Below are 21,197 nucleotides of genomic sequence, written 5' to 3'. Positions count from 1 at the left end.
TCAGCTTCTTGCTCCACTTTCCTCTGAAGGTGGTAAGATTGTGTATGTTGTTCTTAAGAGTGCCTTGTTAGACTTAGTGCCAACCTACTGGATTATTGTTTCTCAGTGCTAGATACATACCTGACACTCTGCTCAGTGATGCTGGCATTGGGCTCTGCGATCGGCACTGCTGCTTTGCCAGCTGCTTTCCTGCAGAAGGAAAGAGGACTTGCCCTTCCTGTTTTGGTCACTGTTGCTGCCGGTGTCCCAGGGGCACTGGTTCTCACCCTGGCAGAGGCAGCTGGCTTCATTCATTCTTCGGCTTCTTCCTCTAGCATTCCTAGAACCACCATCGGGAGAGCGCCCCCTTCTCAGAGGTCTGAATCCCAGTTCTGTGGGGGCTCTCTTTCTAAGTTCCTAAGGATCTTTCTGGATAACTTCATCTTCTCTAAAGGCTTCAGCCCATATGGCAATGACTCTCAGATCTGTATTTCCCTCCCATACCTCTCTCCAACACGATGTATCCCATAGACAGTCACCTTGAAAACCATGATGGCTGAGTCTGAACTTGAATTTCATGCTTCCCTCTTCAGTCATTAGAAACCTGGGATTTGTTGCTTCTTCTCTCCTCCTCACCCATCCACAGCCAATCTCAAGTGCAGGCCATTTACACGAGTATTTCTGAGATCTGTTCCCTCCTTTCCATTTCCACAAAAACTGCACTAAAGAAGTCCCTTGCGATTCCTCACCCAAACTTCTTTCATAACCTCTAACTGATCTCTTTGTCCTCTGCTCTCTTCACGTCAATCCTACCAACAGAGGTCACGGATTTGGCCAGGGCTCAAACCCAGTTGCTTAGTTCCGCCCTCGCCTACTCCAGTTTCATCTTCTGTCTCTCCCTTATGTTTCAGCAACAGCATGTTTAACCCTCCATGCTGCTTGCCTGTCTTTACTTGCACTGTCCTTTCTGCCTTTCTCACACACGTACTTCACCTGGCTAACTGATGTAAGATTCGACTTAATGTCCCCTATCCGAAGGTGCCCCTGAACTTTCTCTACCACCACCCTTTCTTTGTCCTCCCCTCTACTTGGTGGCATATTTTATCACTGCGTGTAACACTCTGTGTTACAATACTCTTTCTTCCTCACCAGACAGTGATTTTAAAGGGCTATTCACAGATCATTACCACCAGAGACAACACTTGTCACGCACTGGGCTTTTAACGAATGGTTTTTTGGGGAAGGTGAACTTTAAGGAATCATTACTATAAACATAAACCAAATTATGTTCTTACGATCAAGAATGCCTTCACCAGACCCAAGACTACTCAGCAATAAGAAGAAATGAACTAGCAATACACACGATTTAGATGAATCTCCAGGGAATTATTCTGGAGTGAAAAAAAAATCACATACTGTATGACTCCATTAATGTAATATTCTTGAAATGATAAAAGTATAGACGTGGTTGCCCGGGGTTAAGAAGCATGTGAGGGCAAGAGGCAAGTAGGTGTGCCTATAAAAGGGAAACATAAGGGTGTATTTCGGGTCCTTGTGATGATAGAACTGTTCAGCATTGCAACCTTATGCATCTCAGTGTCCTGGTTGTGATACTGTACTACAGGTTTGCAAGATGTTACCTTTGGGGGGGAAATGGGTAAAGGGTACACAAGCTCTCTCTGTATTATTTTTTACAACTGCATGTGGATCTACAATTATCTCAAAATTAAAAGTTTAATTTTAAAAAAGATTTCCCACCAGAAAAAACACAGACTTCATACTTTTCTTCAAATGCATTCTTTTTATTTGAGAAGGACGATCTCAAGGCAGTGCCCTTTGGGAAAGATGTCTTTCATCATCACGTACATCAGGATCAACCATTACTTTCGGCAAAGTACAAAAATACACACATCAGTGACTTCCGTACAATAAATACATAATCATGCATCCCACAATAAAAGGCACCGAAAACTGGTCACTTAGTAGTCATAAAAATTACTAGCTACATTAACAAAGCCACCCAAATTATCTGTACAAGGAAATGTAACAATATATTCCAAAGGTGAAAACACATAAAACATCTTTAAAATAGTAGACAATAAATATATCAATTGTATATATTTTAAAAATTATGCCATTGTAAACAGCATGTAAACAAACAAAACTCACGTTGTCTTACCATTATTAAAAGTAATTAGAGCCAAAGTTATAACCTCTGCTCTGTCAGGTATATTTCACTGGCAAGTGTGCTAAGCAGTTGAAAGTTTCACTCTTTTCTGCAGCAAACAGAGCCCACTGTGTAATAAATAGATATTATCTGCATCTTTCAGACCCAAGTGCTTAGTTTCAAAACAGACTACCAAAATGTAGTAAATTCCTAACCATAAATAATACAGCAAGGCTAAATTTAAAATACCTTTTCCAATGTAAGGGACGAAAGGAACTATACTGTTGTGTTTTCAGCATGATGATAAACAGGAGGCAAATGATTTCTGGTTATCTTTATCGAAAGATAAAATGAATGTGCTGAATGTCAGGGTAAAGTGTCCAATCTTTTGAGCCTCCTCCTTTTGTGGACCTTGTACAAAGTCGAACAAAGAGTAAAGCTGTATCGCATTAAGAATTTTCTTTTGCTAGAGAACATAAGAAATGGATGATACTTAATATTGATGGGAAACAATGACTTCAAAACATGCTTATCAAACTGTGAATATACATACAAGTAGGCTTTTTCCATACTTACTGACAATAAAGATACAGCTTTTTCCTTCTCATTAAGGAATTCTATTGCCTAACCATCCATAAATATCTACAGAATTTCTTATAACTAAAAATATTTTTGTTTCACCTATATATTAGTGCCACATGGCAGACAAGTACTAGTAATATTTACTATATGCTTAGATACGTATGCTACCTGTTAAACATTATTACCGTCTACTCCTCATTCAAAATAATCAAGGAAACATCAACCTACATCTTCAAATGGAGCCTCTGAAGTATACCAGAAAGCATTACCTTTTCCCTTCTACTGTGGGTTTACCATGCACAACTCTTATATATTTTGGTGTGTGTGTGATCAATAGGGTTATATGCCTTCCTAAAATCAACTTTAAATGTGACTTCACATTCTACAGATCTATCAGTCACTGGGATCACATGTATGGCTGTGGAAAGAGGATTGATGAAATATGTACTTTACAAAACAGTCAAAATTATTGGTGGCTGACACAAAAATATAAAAATTGTAGACATAAAAATGGGATTACCTCTTTATGATAAAATAATTTGGTTAGTTTTTTTGGGTGGAAGGAGACTCCCCTGAAGTAACCTGAAAAAAACACTTGGTTTATAATAGTTCTCCTAATATCTTAAACAGATGGTGGAAAAATAACTGTGAAAACAAACTTGGACTCTACCAGACAGGAGCTGTCTTACTTTATTTGTATCCCCGGAATCTAACTGAGTGTCAAGTATACAGCAGGTAGAAAAGTCTATCAAGTGAATGAAGGAACAGGGCATTTCAGTTAATTACAAACATTTTAACTAAATTTTTTTTTGTTTGTTTTTGAGACAGAATGTCGTTCTGTTGCCCAGGCTGGAGTGCAGTGGTGCGATCGCAGCTCACTGCAACCTCCACCTCCTGGGTTCAAGCGATTCTCCTGCCTCAGCCTTCCGAGTAGCTGGGATTACAGGTGTGCCTCGCCATGCCTGGTTAGTTTTTGTATTTTTAGCAGAGACGAGGTTTCACCATATTGACTGGTCTCGAACTCCTGACCTCAGGTAATCCACCTGCTTCGGCCTCCCAAAGTGCTGGGATTACAGGCGTGAGCCACCGTGCCCAGCCCTGATATTTAATTTTAGAAATTATTAACTTGGAAAAGCTTTCTGTTAGCCTTTATGAGTATTTGGTGATATGGTAGAAAGGCTTTATCTAATCCCAAAGAAAAACAGGCCCATAGGTAGTAGTTTTTTTTTTTTAAGTCTTTATATTCTATAGAGGGTGATAATAGTCACAAGCCTTCTTACGTTTACATTAAAATAGTAACTCTAAATAACCTGAAATCACACAAACTCAGTCTATTTCCCCCCAGCTGAATATTATTTAAAAATCCCACCATCACTATTGCTTTTGATTCTTTCTTAAGTCTCATTATTGTCTGTAGGGAATCAGTATATGTATTTATGTGGACTGTATACACTAAATGTCTACAAAAGAGAAAGATGATCTTTAGGGCATATTAACAAATTACAAATAAGAGTTTGGCAGTTATGTGAAAATTTCAGAAGCCTCATTTTGAGAAACAAGAATTCAGATTTGCCAATATTTTGGATTTACAGCTAACAGATGATTATTTTTCACAAAACAACTGCTCTTCCTTGCTGTTTATCTTCTGTTGGTTTGCCCGGAGTGCACACATGCTCATGAATGCACACTTACCTCATGTGGAGTTTCACGTGGAATTGTAAGCCTTTGTTTGTGAAAGTACACAAATACAGAGAAGTTTGGGTTTTATATTACCTTCATTCAAAAATGTTTATCAAAGTCCTACTATGTGTAGCTAGACACTGAGAATACAAATGGGAAGAGAGAAATTCAGTGGAGGAGACAGGTGTGTGTGTGTGTGTGTGTGTGTGTGTAATTGAAATGTTATGTTATTTTAACAGAAAAAGTTTCAATCTACTATAGGCATGGAAGAAATATCTGCCTAGGGAAGTCAGGTAGGGCTTCACAGAAAGTTAAATTTGAACTGAGTCTTGAACATGTTCATCTATGGCACGGGATTATGCCAAGGCACTAAATTATAAGTAGTTCCAAATTCCTGGATTACAAAAGTCAACAGAGGGAAGGTTGGTGAGGATACTAAAAAGAAAGAAGCAAGGTCATAGGTCCTCTTACTTAGGACCTCTTGCTATTGTGTAATTTATAGAAAAGAGAGCCTACTTAAGAACTTTTAGCAAATTTGTTTTAGAGAGACCACTCTGGTGGGAAAGAGTCAAAGCAGAAAAACTAGTTGTTGGAAAAAAAAAAAAAAAAAAAAAAAAAAAAACAAAAAACCTATGGCAAAAGCAAAGGAGTGAAAAATGGTGAGGGTTTGTATGATGAAGGCCTGAAAGGCAGCAATGAAATCAACACTTTACTGAAACTAATGAGAAACACAGCATAAAATGAGAATTCAGCTTTTGACATAACCAAAAAATGAAACATGCAACTGCATAAATACTGAAAAAAAATTGATACAGAAAATGCTTTTGCTTACAAAATCCAAAGCCAAGATTAAGATTAAGCATTTGTGTTATTCCATACTCTAGTTTATGAGTTTCTTGGCAAAAGAACCTAATTTGCATAGTGTTGCTATGAAAACTGTGTCATCTTTCAAAAGCTTTCTGAAAGCTTTTCAAGTAAAAGGAGAGAAAACAAAAGAACTGTTCAAGTTTGTAATTCTCTCATTCTCATAATTATGTATATATTTTTTAAAGTGCTGCACAATTATAATCTGTAAACAGAGCATGTTCTAATTAAAATTATAATTAATTTCAATTATACTGAGGTCACCTGTATGTCAGGTCATTATGGGAAGCAAATTCCCAGAAAAACAATTTCTTCCAGTCACTGTACCAAATCATTCTGGATTAATCATTTAGGGATCTATCATCATGAAAATTAAGTTGCGTCATTAAGACAAATCAAAATTTCATGGGGATGAACTCCAATCTTTTCCCCGTATCATATGGCATTCCAACATTTTTGGGGCAGTGAGATGCAACAGGAACTCCAAATTATCATATTATACTATAATAAATACTAGATTTAGCAAAGAAACCTTTAGGTCAAGAATCAGATAGTGAAGGAATTCAAATGTCATGTAAAGATCAAGCCATCGTTCCCTCACTCTCATGTATAACTAATATAATGATTTTAACTAGGTTATTCTACTTTCTAATTTAATTCCCTTAGTCATACCCAGAGTTCCATTAATTAATAAAGACAATCTCTAGTTGAGTTTCTTTATGGGAAGTTTGGAAAGTACTTTGCATGAAAGAATGCCATTCCACAGTCAGAGAACGCAGTCAGGGATCCATGCTCTGCATCAAACATTCAGAACTCAGTACAGAGAAAGGAATATCACATACTCCATCTTTTTAACTACTGGTTTAAAGAGACATTTTCCTCTTTGGGGAGTTAAACTAAGAAAAGATATGAAGGATTTAACTTAAAAAATATATTCACATCTATAACGTTGTTTGGCTTAAGTATAGAAAAATTTTTGAAGATATTAGAAGTGAGCTTTGGCCTATCCTAAAATGATTAATATGAATATGTAATACAACAGAGGAAAATACTCATAATCTACTCTGGTACAAATGCTATTAATTTTAACTTTACTTTCATTTTTAAATTGAACATCAGGGATATCAATTTGAACTTCTAATTTCCGTGCTATAGTCTGGGAAGCCTTTATTTATATCTAAAATGACAGTGGGAAAGAAATTGTAAAATTAGGTGTGATTCATACTTATATAATTCCTTTTGTAAAAGAAACGTTACCAAGTACTAACAGCTGATAATATTGTGTGCCATTTCTAACTGGGAACACCAAGTCACCAAAACATAACCTGTAGAGAGGACACAATGAGCCAATGCCATCAGTTACAGAACTTGATAAACCTAAACCATATTCCCATCTCTAGGTATTGTGAATTTTAATAATTGTTTTGTTGTTTCAGTGAAAGGAAAAAACCCATTTAGCAATTGTCATTGCTAATACATTTCAAGGCTTAGCAAGTTTAAGAAAATCTCCTTGGTCTGCAGGGTATGGTCTGATCCACATTTACTGGTGTTTTTCTATAGAACCAGCTAAGCGTGTCTGATTAGTTCTCCAGACGTTAATCACTGAGATGAGAAAGCACAGATACTTGCCGCATATCACAAACCCTTGTGTGGACTCCATCAAATGTCCTGAATGATTAGATGATCTGAACTACCTTCTTACTGACTTCTAAATTTCAACGGTAGGATGTGCTTCCTGAATTCACTAGTTATGCTAAGATCTAGATACAGTCTCGGACTTCATCAGTGTGGTATTTTTTGTTTTGTGGGTGTGTGCTCAACACACTATATAGCTCACGTCTGCTTTGTGTTTCTATCATATAAGGTGAAAGATATCTATGTTCAAACTATTTGTTCCCAAATCTTTGCCAAAAATTACCAACTCAAGTTCCTTTTTCCTGTAATTTCCATGTAATTTCTCTCACCGGTTTTCTTTTTTCCTCACCTCCAGTAACTGCTTGTGCAACAGTAAAATTAATATAAAACTCTTTGCCTTTAAAATTAGAGTAAATTAATTATTAGTCTCCTATGGGTTCTTAAATAGCACACAATACATCAACTGCTAACACTGTAACAGAGAAGAAAACAAAGTTAGGGCTTATTAAAGCAATTTTCTTTGGTAAACCCATGCTTCACAATAAATCAAAACAGGTATTTTTTTCCTTCCTTGAAAACATGTGTTTTATTCTGTGTGGTATGTTGTGCCATTATGTTTTAAATTTTTAGTTTTTTAAACAGTTAAACTAAGAGTAATTTTAAGTAGAAATAATTCAAACAATTAAAGTCTCACTGACTAGACAGAAACAATTATCCATAATGGTTACTATCCCAGAACCAAATGCAAACGTATGTTAAAAATATCCACCCTGGAACCAAGAACTGCTAGATATGTGATATTTTGAAGGGTTCAAAATTCTTTTTCTTCCCCAAGACAGAGTCTCGCTCTGTCGCTCAGGCTGGAGTACAGTGGCGAGATCTTGACTCAATGCAACCTCCACCTCCTGGGTTCAAGCGATTCTCCTTCCTCAGCCTCCTGAGTAGCTGGGATTACAGGCACCCACCACCACGCCTGGCTAATTTTTGTATTCTGTTGGCCAGGCTGGTCTCAAACTCCTGACCTCAGGTGATCTACCTCCCTCAGCTTTCCAAAGTGCTGGGATTACAAGCCTGAGCCACGGCACTTGGCTGGGGTTCAAGATTCCTAACGTTCATTTGAATGTCATATTGGCAGTACAATCACTAAGATCTTTTTTGAACTAAAACTGATAATTAGCTACAGAAAATAAGTTGTGACATGAAGATAAAATACATATTGGCAAAATATAACACACTGAATCCCTTGGCTACATTAAATCCTTAATATTGGTGATTTCATTTAGGCTTTATATTTTTTAAAAATATTTATTTTAAACATGAAACTTATTTTTTTTTAACAAGGTGTCTATTACTATTCCGCTATCTATGATGGTAAAGAATACAGTTTTTTAAAAGGAAAATAGTTGGGCATCTGTTTGACAGAAATGAGTACTTCAAGTGCATAAGTAAATCATCAACAGAACTATACACTCTAAGCAACAGCAGTAAAAAGGAAAAGAGCTAGAATATGTATTTCAGATAAGATTAAATTTCACAATATAATAAATAAATGCACCGATTTATACAACTTGTGAAAACCTTCTGATGATTACAAGTAATACTGTCTGTTACTGACTTTGCTGATACCAGCACTGCCTCACATAGAGGAATTCAAAGGTAAAATTCTTGTCCCTAATGCCACAAAATATACAAAGCTTTTATATTTGTTATTAAATATTTTGTCTGCCAAAAATCCTGCAAACTAAAATACATCTTGGCAGTTTGAATAGCCAGCATAATTATTTTGATATAAAAAGATAAGAAAAATTTTAATATGAAAATTAATAACAGCAAAAGGAGAAACCTGTTGTATAAATACACATTTTAACATAAAAGTGAGACTTATCTCACTTAAGAGGAAGAAAAACATTCGATACAATTTACTTGAAGATTTGAAAATAATTATATTTTCCCAGCTCTAGATAAATATATTACTTGAATTTACTAGTCATCTTCAATATACAATATATAACTCACAAAACTGGGAATGTTACAATACCAAAACCTTTCACAGCACTAGTTACCAGTTACCAGAACTGTAAGAAATATTTAGCTACATATCAGCTTAATACTTGGTATACAGAAATAGATATGGCTAAGCTGTGGGACACAATAGTGCAATCAAACATTAAGGACCACAAAATATATTCTTTTTCCTTTTTAGTTTGTATATATAACTGCATTATCCTACCTTAATGGCATTATCAACTGAGTATGAAACTTCTTTATTTTAATGCATTTTAAAAGTAACCCTTTTTTTTAGGTTTGGTTGATTTACTTTTGAAATGTAGTTCCTATGAAATACCCAGACTATTTATAAAATCCTATGCAATGAATAACTTGTAGCTAAAATGAAATATTTTATGTGAAGTTTTTAGTAACTTTTAAGTAGTAGCTTGGTTTTCATTTTTCCAAAACTTGGAAGTACATAAACAACTAAGAGAATATATAAATAATGTAAATAGAATATCTTAGTTACATGGAGGGAATTAATCTGTTCACCTATATTATGTAACATGGAGTTTATCATGAACAGAGTTTAACAGTCTCAGTCTGAGTTACCCTGTTAAACTTCTTTTCCTAAAAATGTCAGAAATAATTATACAAATAGGTACAGTCCAGCTGTCTTTGATCTCTGTTCTCTACAATGATAAAACTTCATAGTTTTTCTTCTAACATAAATATCTCCAAACAAAACTTGGAAAAAAATAATAAAGAGAAAATAAGATAAGAAACAATTAACACTTTGTGTATTATAAAAACCAATAATCATCACATTTTAAAAATTGCAGTTACTTCTTTAGGAAGGCCTCCTATTACAAAGGCATCATATTACTGACTTGACACAGAGATTGCTATACAAAAGTCAATCAGGGGATGCCATAGAAGAGACAAGCCCCAAGCATCATGGCACTGGGGCAGGCAGTGAGAGGAGAGAAACCCATGGTAACCACGTGCTGTGGGGACTGCTCTGGGAGGCTACTCTATTGGCTAACAATTACTAGTGGAGGCATTTTCACTTCTCACTCTTCATTTCAGCTGATGTAAAGAATTTGGTGTTTTAAAACTGCCATTTGTATTATCAAACTTCAAATCCACTGTCTTACCCAACTTACATCTGAGACGCAGGATGAGTTAGTTGGAGTGGGGCATAGAGGGGGCGGACGGGAGAGATCCTAGATGTCAGGGTCAAGAGATGCATTGTTCTTATAGCTTAATTAAGGGCTATATCCTTAAAGAATTCATCTCCGTAGAGCATGAAAGTCCACTAGGTTGACAGCCCAGTTGGAGATAAAAGATGTTTTACTTTAGAAGTGCTGAAAAGTGGCAGCCCCTATAACTTTCTAAGTTATAGCTCTGCATGAATATTTTCTTCCTTGATTCCTGCTAAAAATAAGTTCCATGAAGACAAAAATATTGTCCTCATTATTAATAAAAATTAGCTAAAGCATCTCTAGGCAATTGTGTTTTGTTTGGTACATTATATCAATATGTAAAAGTTACTAAACGAAGGATTCCTGACAATAAGTCTCATTGGGAAAAATCTTATTATAGAATTAAATAAATTGTTATTTGGGGGTCAAGAATATGAAATATTGTTTTTCAGGCACTATTTTAAGGAATTACTAACCATGTGACCATCAAGATAAGTGAGCATAAGGAACACAGATCTAAATCTAGCAAAGCAAGCCTTTTTACAGGGCTTAAATGACATTCACTTTACTTGGAATCATTTTGGTTCATTCCTTTTTCTTTATTTTTTTGCATGCCTAACAGTTCATTCACTGTGTGTGTGCTGCTATGCGTCCTCATGCATGGGCTATGTCAACAACAACAATCTACTGATAAGAGAACATGAAAATGTACAAGTTGTAGGAGACTAACATGGTTTTAACTTATCTCAGTAAGTATTTTTCTGAAATGTTCCCTGTGATTACGTTGTGAACAAATGAACATGCCACATTTCAACAAACTGAGCAAACGTGGATTGTTAGTGACTTAGTGGTGGAGGGAGGGCTAGAGAAAGGCCAGCTGTGTTGGTCCGCCAATCTCCTGTGTCCCACTTTGGCTACCAAAATACAACCACTGGTAGGGAGGGCTCACCTAGAACCAGAATAAGGAATAAGGATTGAGAAGAAAACTCACCAAGGATGATGAATGAGTTTCATCTCATTGCTGGGATTAGCTGAAGAATGAATAGGAAACAGTGGATGAAGAAACAAGCTATTCCAGAGACCTTTTGAAGCCCTTGGACCTCATGTCCCTTAGAGCTAAGGATGGATAAAATGGATGTAGGCCAGTGCTAATCATTTGAGAAATTTTGCTAAAGGAAGACTTTGATTCAGTAGATCTGAAGTGGACCTGGAATTCTGCATTTCTGTAAGCTCCCAGGCTGCTGCCCCATGGATCACATTTTGAGTAGCAATGATCTACACCAGAGCTGTCCAATAGAATTTCTGCAGTGATGGAAATTTTCTACATCTGTACTGTCCACTGTGGTTACTGAACACCTGAAATGTAGTTGGTGCAACTGAGAAATGGAATTTCTAATTAGCTTAATTTTTTTAAAGAGTAGGGGTCTTGCTCTGCTGCCCAGGCTGGAGGGCAGTAGCATGACCATGGCTCACTGCAGCCTTGAACTCCTGGGCTCAAGCAATCCTCCCACCTCAGCCTTCAGAGTAGCTGGGACTACAGGCACATGCCACCATGCCTAGCTAGTTAAAAAAAATTTTTTTTTCAGAGACAGGGTCTCACTATGTTGCCCAGTCTGGTCTCAAACTCCTGGCCTCAAGCCATCCTCCCGCCTCAGCCTCCTGAGTCATCAGGATTACTGGCACAAACTGTGCCTGGCTTAATGAAATTCCATTTAAATTTAGATAGCCACATGTAGCTACAATATCAGACAGGATAGATCTAGATATTCATGGGTCATTTCTTGTCAGTAACAACAATATACATCACAGTCCCAAATGATCTAATCCATCAATTCATTTAGATTATCTAGCAAGTATCCTTTTATACAATGCAAGCTGTAAAATTAGTGTCTTTAAATTGTTTTCTTCCTAACACTTAAATGACCCACCATGTATGCTTAAGTGAGAAATGAAAGGGGTCATTTTGTAGTGGATTAATTGATGGGGAAAGGAAAGCAGAAAGCAGTGAGAATTTCAGCAACCATGACTGCATTGGGCATTGTGAAAATGAAGAGCCAGAATGTAGGAAAGAAACTCAGAAAGGGAGGTGAAGAGACCCTAAAGAGAAATACTGCATACTCAGGAATTTTATTTAGGTCTGATTCTGTCCCTTTACCTCCTTTAAAAGCAAGTTCTTCCTCAGGAAATGGAACTGAAAGAAAATATATTCTGGCTGATGCCCTCCCCTTCCCTGACCTCCCACCAGCCCCCATCCTCCAGGTGAAGGAGAGCCTATCCGGGAGAAGAGCTGACAATTCCAGCCATTACAGTCACTGCAGTCAGGTGCAGGTGGGAACTTCTGACCCCAGCTCATGCATGGATCAAAGCACAGAGGCCCCATCCCACTCCCCAAAGCTGTGATCCGATCCCATGGAGAAGCTCTTTCCTACTTTTTTTTTTTGGTAATCGCATCTACTACAAGAAGAGGAATTATTTATGATATTGACAGGGGCCTAAGGAGGCTCTGAAGACCCCCTCCTGGAAACAGGTGTCAGTGAAGTCATTTGGGCCCTGCACAGCCATGCAGAGACAAAGCATATAGAGAAAATTGCTCTCATTTAACAAAAAGTACATCCAAATTGTCATTTTATAGAATTTCCCCCATCCAAAGCCATTTGCAGGAAAATTCTGGCTAATTAAGGATTCCATTAAGAGACTCAGGCTCTACCAACTGAGCCGGCCAGAAATGCACTGTAGGATTCCATTAACTGAGACTTTACAGCATATACAAAAGATGTTACCTGCGAGTGAAAAGACAACCAAACCAACCAACAAAATTCAATCCTTCACATCACACTCTTAAATTTGGGACACGTCATAAGCTAGACTCTTTTCTATTAGCAAAGGGGGATGAGGGGTGAAAATCAATATAGCTATTTATATTAATACATTCTTTATGCTAGAGTTCTTCCCCTTCTTGCCCTCACTTTTCATTTTTTTAGTAGAGATGGACAGAGATCTGCAATGTCAGAGAGTTCTGGGAACCTGGTACCTCTGTTAGGTTGCACAGGAAAGTGTTTACAGAACAGCACTTAGGTGGGACTATCAGAGGGGCTGAAAAAGGAGACCTCTGACTTCATAAGTGCAGATACAATTAGAATAATTGAGTAATTCATGACTATTTTTTTTTTGAGATGGAGTCTTGCTCTGTCACCCAGGCTAGAGAGCAGTGGTATGATCTCAGCTTACTGCAACCTCCATCTCCTGGGTTCAAGCAATTCTCCTGCCTCAGCCTCCTGAGTAGCTGGGATTACAGGTGCCCACCACCACACCCGGCTATGTTTTATATTTTCAGTAGAGATGGGGTTTCACTATACTGGTCAGGCTGGTCTTGAACTCCTGACCTCAGGTGATCTACCCACTTCAGCCTCCCAAAGTGGTGGGATTACATGCATGAGCCACAACGCCCAGCCTCATGACTCTTTTTAAACTACTTGATATAACTGTCTTTGGAAAATTTCCATTTATTTACAACTTAGGTAAAATATATAGTCAGACATACTTGGTCAGGAATCCCTCAGGGTCATTTATTCTAAAGACATCAAAATTTTGTGATTTTTACTAGCAGTTAAATACCCAAGTTATAAACAAGAGTAAAGTGTCAAACAGTTAAACTCCTTTGATATAATTAAATAATATGCCTGACAACAGTTCATTTTAAATGCTCGCCTATTAGTATTTCTCTTTAAACACTGGGAAATAATTGTCTAGAAAATTATCAGTGATGCTATATCACAAGATTATATGTATGTAGGTATATATACACATATAAATGTATATGTGTGTGTATATATACACACACATATATGTGTATATGTATATATCTGTGTGTGCATATATCTATTAAGAACCTAGCAGGCTGCTTCATAAAAATTATCACCACTGAGTCAGTACCCTGTTTATTTCTCTTATATACAATATTTTAAAATATTATAATTAATGTTGTGGTATATAATGGCTAAAGAAAGCTTATTTAAGGATATTTTTGTGACTTTTTGATATGTATGCCTTTGGCTTTCAAAGATTTGACCAGTGTAATGTTGACTTCTAATAAGCTACACTGAAGTAGAGTGGTTTAGAAAAAGGAAAATAATATCCACCTGACAGGAATTAAGAATTAAGTGAGATAATAATAACAATAACATAAAGCCCTTAAGAAAAAATTTAAATCTCTTCTGTTGGAAAGTTTGTGTCAGAAGCCACTATAGAGAGTGGGTGAGTCTGGGTAATCTGTCAGTATATAAATCTCGGTTGGGACCTTAGGGAATTCCTGGATATCAACACTTCACTGTATCATAAATTCAAACAGAATATTAAATAATTATTAAATTGAAATTAAAAATTAGAAATGAAATGTGGACATTTTAGTTTGGAAAGCTGTAACAAGTTTTGTCAGGTAAGGGAGCAGGTAATTTTATGAAAATACCCAGAGAATTTTCTTAACGTGCACGCCTACTGCTTATGATAGATTGAAATAAAATTGACGTGCATACAATGTATATCATTTGTTGATTATGGCACAGACACACATTCACAAAGTCTTAAGTACAGAATACGCAAAATTCCACATTAAAAAACAGAAAAGTGCAGTGCCCTTAGCCAACAAAAATATACTTTAGTAATAAATTAAATCCCATTAACATTAAAATTGACATGAAAGCTATTTAAAGTGTTACAATATTAGATGTGACATGCAAGAAAAAGAAAGACATTTCAGGCAGGAACATCGTGCATTAAGATTTGCATTCATTCATAGTATTGGGCAGGTTTTCAACATATTCTTGACCACTAAGCACTAGGAATTGGAGGTGATACCAACCTACATTCAAAACACAACTTAATTTATATTTTAGTCTCCTAACCTACGATTTTAAGAAAATGGCCAATGCCTCCAATAATGAAACCCAGGAAGTTTTAACCACATATTGTTATGCAGTTGCACAGCAGGAACATCCCATCAGACCAGATCTATGGAAAGTAAACATTTTGCAATTCCACCTTTAGGACAATGCAATCATCTCAGATTCCTCCTACCTTATTACTATTGTGACTATATTTGAACATGTCAGGTTTGCACAGAAAGAAAATGGCTTTGTGGAATGTATTTTTTGGCACAAAAATATTTTGTAATACCTCAAATCAAAATTTCACCCACAGCAAAATATCAAGCCATAGAGGTGCTTCAGTGGTGCTTACTTATCTACGCAGAAAACTACAAGAACCACCACTTGCTTCCGAAGACTTTGTATTAAGTGGCAATAACTTCTCTTCCAAAGAATAGCACTAATATGATTACACCTCTGATGGTGGAGTGTTCCTTCCAAGCTCTTTAATTCCCTGGAGAATTCGCTTCACATGACCCACCTTCGGTATCCCCAGGTCCTAAAATAAAAGAACAGAAAAAGGTAGAAATAATTAAAAATGAAAGAAAAAAGGCAGAAAGAAAATTTTTAAAAATGAAAGAAAAGAAAAAAGTGTATTGATAATAGAAAACCGGGGATTAAATATTTAACCAGTAAGAAACACAATTAGCATTCAGTTCATTCATTTTAGTTTATATTCAGTGATTCAGGAAGTGAAAGCTAGAAAAATAAGTTCATAAAACAAAAATAACCTGACACTGAAGAATTCCCAACTGGTACAAAAAAAAATCACATTCTACATAAACTCTTAACTATGACATTCTCATAATTACAGTGGCTTTTGACTTCAAGAGTCAAAACCTAAATTTTCTTTCTTCTTTTCTTTCCTTTCTTCTCTCTCTCTCTCTACCCCCCCTCCCGCCCCCTCTTTCTTTTCCCTACTCTCTCTTCTCTCTGTCCTCTTAGAAAGGCTCTTTTGGGATCTCTGAGAAAAAAATGATGTGGGACAACAGGGCACCCACAAGTAGTCCTAAGGCAACATTTCTTGCGCTAAAATAATAAATTTAAAAGTGAGACCTACTTCTAGAGAAAGATACCAGTACCTGCTAAATAAATTTGGACTCTATATGCATTTGCAGTTGCATTACAAGTCTTTGATTTGAGAGGAATATTTAATTCAAACAGTCTTTATACTTTGTAATGTATGTGTGTAAAAAATTACTTAAACATAATTATCTGTTAGTTGATGCTTTCCCTCAAAACACTATTGGCTCTTTTCTCTCAAAATTATTATTCTTGTTTCTTAAAGAAACTTCTTCCTATAAGTGCCAAGAATTCAATATTTAACTTTCAGAAATAGATGATGACTGCAGAGTGTGCACAGCAAGTACTTTGCAAATATTTGTTGCAGGAATAAATTAAACCTAACCAAGGGTGAATAACCGCTAGTTATTCACTCTCTGAAAAACTAAAGCAAAGAGTTACAGCCTCCAAATCCTAGTTTCTTTAAGTGAAAGGGCATAGTCTGTTTGCTAATATGTGAAGACAAACAACTTCTTCTTCAAAAAAAAATCAAATATTTGAAAATTATTAAAAAGATGACTTCCAAAATGCAAAATGGCCTAAAAAAAAACAGGGTTATAAAATAACGTAACTTGTCTGAGAAGATAAAGATGCAAATATCCACCCTGTTTGGTAATTTATTTATTTTTCAACTTTTAAACGAAATAGATCAAACTGGTTTAAGTCTTCTGTCATTGTCTCTCTCTTTCTCCCCTTTACCCTTTAAGAACTCTTGGATTGTCTTGGAGATGCGGGCTCTTTTTTGGTTCCATATGAACTTTAAAGCAGTTTTTTCCAATTCTGTGAAGAAACTCATTGGTAGCTTGATGGGGATGCCATTGAATCTATAAATAACCTTGGGCAGTATGGCCATTTTCATGATATTGATTCTTCCTATCCATGAGCATGGTATGTTCTTCCATTTGTTTGTGTCCGCTTTTATTTCACTGAGCAGTGGTTTGTAGTTCTCCTTGAAGAGGTCCTTTACATCCCTTGTAAGTTGGATTCCTAGATATTTTATTCTCTTTGAAGCGATTGTGAATGGAAGTTCATTCATGATTTGGCTCTCTGCTTGTCGTTACTGATGTATAAGAATGCTTGTGATTTTTGCACATTAATTTTGTATCCTGAGACTTTGCTGAAGTTGCTTATCAGCTTAAGGAGATTTTGGGCTGAGACAATGGAGTTTTCTAAATATACAATCATGTCATCTGCAAAGAGGGACAATTTGACTTCTTCTTTTCCTAACTGAATATCCTTGATTTCTTTCTCTTGCCTGATTGCCCTAGCCAGAACTTCCAACACTATGTTGAATAGGAGTGGTGAGAGAGGGCATCCCTGTCTTGTGCCAGTTTTCAAAGGGAATTTTTCCAGTTTTTGCCCATTCAGTATATTGGCTGTGGGTTTGTCATAAATAGCTCTTATGATTTTGAGGTACGTTCCATCAATACCGAATTTATTGAGCGTTTTTAGCATGAAGGGCTGTTGAATTTTGTCAAAAGCCTTTTCTGCATCTATTGAGATAATGATGTGGTTCTTGTCTTTGGTTCTGTTTATATGCTGGATTATGTTTATTGATTTGCGAATGTTGAACCAGCCTTGCATCCCAGGGATGAAGCCCACTTGATCATGGTGGATAAGCTTTTTGATGTGCTGCTGAATCCGGTTTGCCAGTATTTTACTGAGGATTTTTGCATCGATGTTCATCAGGGATATTGGTCTAAAATTCTCTTTTTTTGTTGTGTCTCTGCCAGGCTTTGGTATCAGGATGATGTTGGCCTCATAAAATGAGTTAGGGAGGATTCCCTCTTTTTCTATTGATTGGAATAGTTTCAGAAGGAATGGTACCAGCTCCTCCTTGTACCTCTGGTAGAATTCAGCTGTGAATCCATCTTGTCCTGGACTTTTTTTGGTTGGTAGGCTATTAATTATTGCCTCAATTTCAGAGCCTGCTATTGGTCTATTCAGGGATTCAACTTCTTCCTGGTTTAGTCTTGGGAGAGGGTAAGTGTCCAGGAAATTATCCATTTCTTCTAGATTTTCTAGTTTATTTGCGTAGAGGTGTTTATAGTATTCTCTGAAAACCACCACAATGAGATACCATCTCACACCAGTTAGAATGGCAATCATTAAAAAGTCAGGAAACAACAGGTGCTGGAGAGGATGTGGAGAAATAGGAACACTTTTACACTGTTGGTGGGATTGTAAACTAGTTCAACTATTATGGAAAACAGTATGGTGATTCCTCAAAGATCTAGAACTAGATGTACCATATGACCCAGCCATCCCATTATTGGGTATATACCCAAAGGATTATAAATCATGCTGCTATAAAGACACATGCACACGTATGTTTATTGCGGCACTATTCACAATAGCAAAGACTTGGAATCAACCCAAATGTCCATCAGTGACAGATTGGATTAAGAAAATGTGGCACATATACACCATGGAATACTATGCAGCCATAAAAAAGGATGAGTTTGTGTCCTTTGTAGGGACATGGATGCAGCTGGAAACCATCATTCTTAGCAAACTATCACAAGAACAGAAAACCAAACACTGCATGTTCTCACTCATAGATGGGAACTGAACAATGAGATCACTTGGACTCAGGAAGGGGAACATCACACACTGGGGCCTATCATGGGGAGGGGGGAGGGGGGAGGGACTGCATTGGGAGTTATACCTGATGTAAATGACGAGTTGATGGGTGCTGATGAGTTGATGGGTGCAGCACACCAACATGGCACAAGTATACATATGTAACAAACCTGCACGTTATGCACATGTACCCTAGAACTTAAAGTATAATAATAATAATAATTAATAAATTTTAAAAAAGGGTGAGAACTTCCCAAATTTTGATGTAATAAAAGGAAAAAATATTTCTTAAAAAAAAAAAAAAAAAGAACTCTTGGAGTTCTTCAGCAGTAATGAATCCTTCTGGAAAATACTGTTTTCATAGCCAGTGCTATTGTCAAACGAGATAATTTCAAGATATTTCATAGATATTTAACTGACTCAGAAAAATATTTTCTCCTATGACATAGGGCATCCAAAATTAGTCCTAAGGCAACTACACATTTACTGAATATCTGCTAAAGTATCAAGCTTAAAAGCTAGGCCATACTGATGCTTGCTACCTAAATTTGAAATGTACATACCTTTACAGTCACATTTAGATTTTTTGAGTGGAATATTTAAATATCTTTACCTCTTTGTGAAAACATAGGTATCCAATTACAAAACATATTTAAATATTAAATATTTTATTTTAGGCCATAAATACATTGTATTCTCAAGACTAAATCTTATTTGGGGAAGGTAGAATCTACTTAGAATTACTATTTGGGTATAAAATGAGAAGAATGTTTTCCAAAGAGTTACAATAACTTACTAGCTATACTTTTTTATAAATTAATTTAAAGTTCCAGGATACATGTGCAGGATGTGCAGGTTTGTCACATAGGTAAAAGTGTGCCATGGTGGTTTGCTGCACCTACCAACCCTTCACCTAGGCAGTAAGCCCTACATGCATTAGTTATTTATCCTGATGTTCTCCCCTCCCTCTGCACCCCCAACAGGCCCCAGTGTATGTTGTTCCCCTCCCTGTATCTATGTGTTCTCATTGTTGAGCTCCCACTTATAAGAACATGCGGTGTTTGGTTTTCTGTTCCTGCGTTAGTTTACTGAGGATAATGACTTCCACCTTCATCCATGTTCCTGCAAAGGACATGATCCAGTTCCTTTTTATGGCTGCATAGTATTCCACGGTGTATATATACCACTTTTTCTTGCTCCAGTCTACAATTTTTTTTTTTTGGGGACAGAGTCTTGCACTGTCGCCCGGGCTGGAGTGCAATGGCATGATCTCGGCTCACTGCAACCTCCGCTTCCCAGGTTCAAACGATTCTCCTGCCTCAGCCTTCCAAGTACCTGGGATTACAGGTGCCCGCCACCATGCCTGGCTAATTTTTTTTCTATTTTTAGTAGAGACAGGGTTTCACTATGTTGCCCAGGCTGATCTCAAACACCTGACCTCGTGATCCACCTGCCTTGGCCTCCCAAAGTGCTGGGATTACAGGCGTAAGCTACCGTGCCCGGCCTATCCAGTCTACCATTGATGGGCATTTGGGTTGATTCCACGTCTTTGCTATTGTGAATAGTGCTGCAACGAACATATGTGTGCCTGTATCTTTAAAACAGAATGATTTATATTCCTGTGGGTATATACCCAGTAATGGGATTGCTGGGTCAAATGGTATTTCTGGTTCTAGGTCTTTGAGGAATTGCCACACTGTTTTTGGTAATGATTGAACTAATTTACATTCCCACCAACAGTGTAAAAGCGTTCCTATTTCTCCACAGCCTCACCAGCATCTGTTGCTTCTTGACTTTTTAATAATTGCCATTCTGACTAGTGTGAGATAGTATCTCATTGTGGTTTTGATTTGCATTTCTCTAATAATCACTGATGTTGAACTTTTTTTTCATATGTTTATTGGCCGCATGTCTTCTTTTGAGAAATGTCTGTTCATGTCCTTTGCTCACTTTTTAATGAGGGCTGTTTTTTCTCGTAAATTTGTTTAAGTTCCTTGTAGATTTTGGATATTAGACCTTTGTTCAGATGGATAGACTGCAAAAATTTTCTCCCATTCTGTAGGTTGTCTGTTCGCTCTGACGATAGTTTCTTTTGCTGTGCAGAAGCTCTTTAATTAGATCCCATTTGTCAATTTTGGCTTTTGTTGTAATTGCTTTTGACGTTTTAGTTTGAGTTCAATATTTTTATGCCTTCTAGGGTATAGGCTGTAGTAAAGCTATGCTGTGACATTTGTTATATCTTTATTTTTATCACATATCATTATATATTAATATTTACCATATTCTTTTTTTTTTTTTTTTTGAGACAGAGTCTCACTCTCTCACTCAGGCTGGAGTGCAGTGGCATGATCTCGGCTCACTGCAACCTCTGCCTCCTGGGTTCAAGTGATCCTCCTGTCTCAGCCTCCTGAGTAGCTGGGACTACAGGCATGCACCACCACATCCAGCTGATTTTTGTATTTTCAGTAGAGATGGGATTTCACCATGTTGGCCGGGCTGGTCTTGAACTCTTGACCTCATGATCCACCT

At 36.9% G+C, this 21,197-nt stretch overlaps 1 protein-coding gene across 5 annotated transcripts in view; it reads right to left on the bottom strand.

Annotated features, from left to right (window-relative positions):
* Nucleotides 1-1,759: 1,759 nt before the first annotated feature.
* The window catches only part of DGKH (diacylglycerol kinase eta), a 198,083-nt gene continuing 178,645 nt past the window's right edge, over nucleotides 1,760-21,197 (bottom strand). For all 5 annotated transcript variants that reach the window (XM_007960238.3, XM_073013763.1, XM_007960243.3 and 2 more), the window contains one exon: nucleotides 1,760-15,522. In XM_007960238.3, the coding sequence (XP_007958429.3) occupies nucleotides 15,433-15,522 (90 nt within the window). In that variant the 3' untranslated portion in view covers nucleotides 1,760-15,432. The remainder of the gene's footprint in view (nucleotides 15,523-21,197) is intronic.

This window comes from Chlorocebus sabaeus, chromosome 3, assembly GCF_047675955.1.
Source record: "Chlorocebus sabaeus isolate Y175 chromosome 3, mChlSab1.0.hap1, whole genome shotgun sequence".
NCBI lineage: Eukaryota > Metazoa > Chordata > Mammalia > Primates > Cercopithecidae > Chlorocebus > Chlorocebus sabaeus.
Note: the sequence above shows the minus strand (reverse complement) of the source record. Positions and strands in the feature narration are given on the sequence as shown.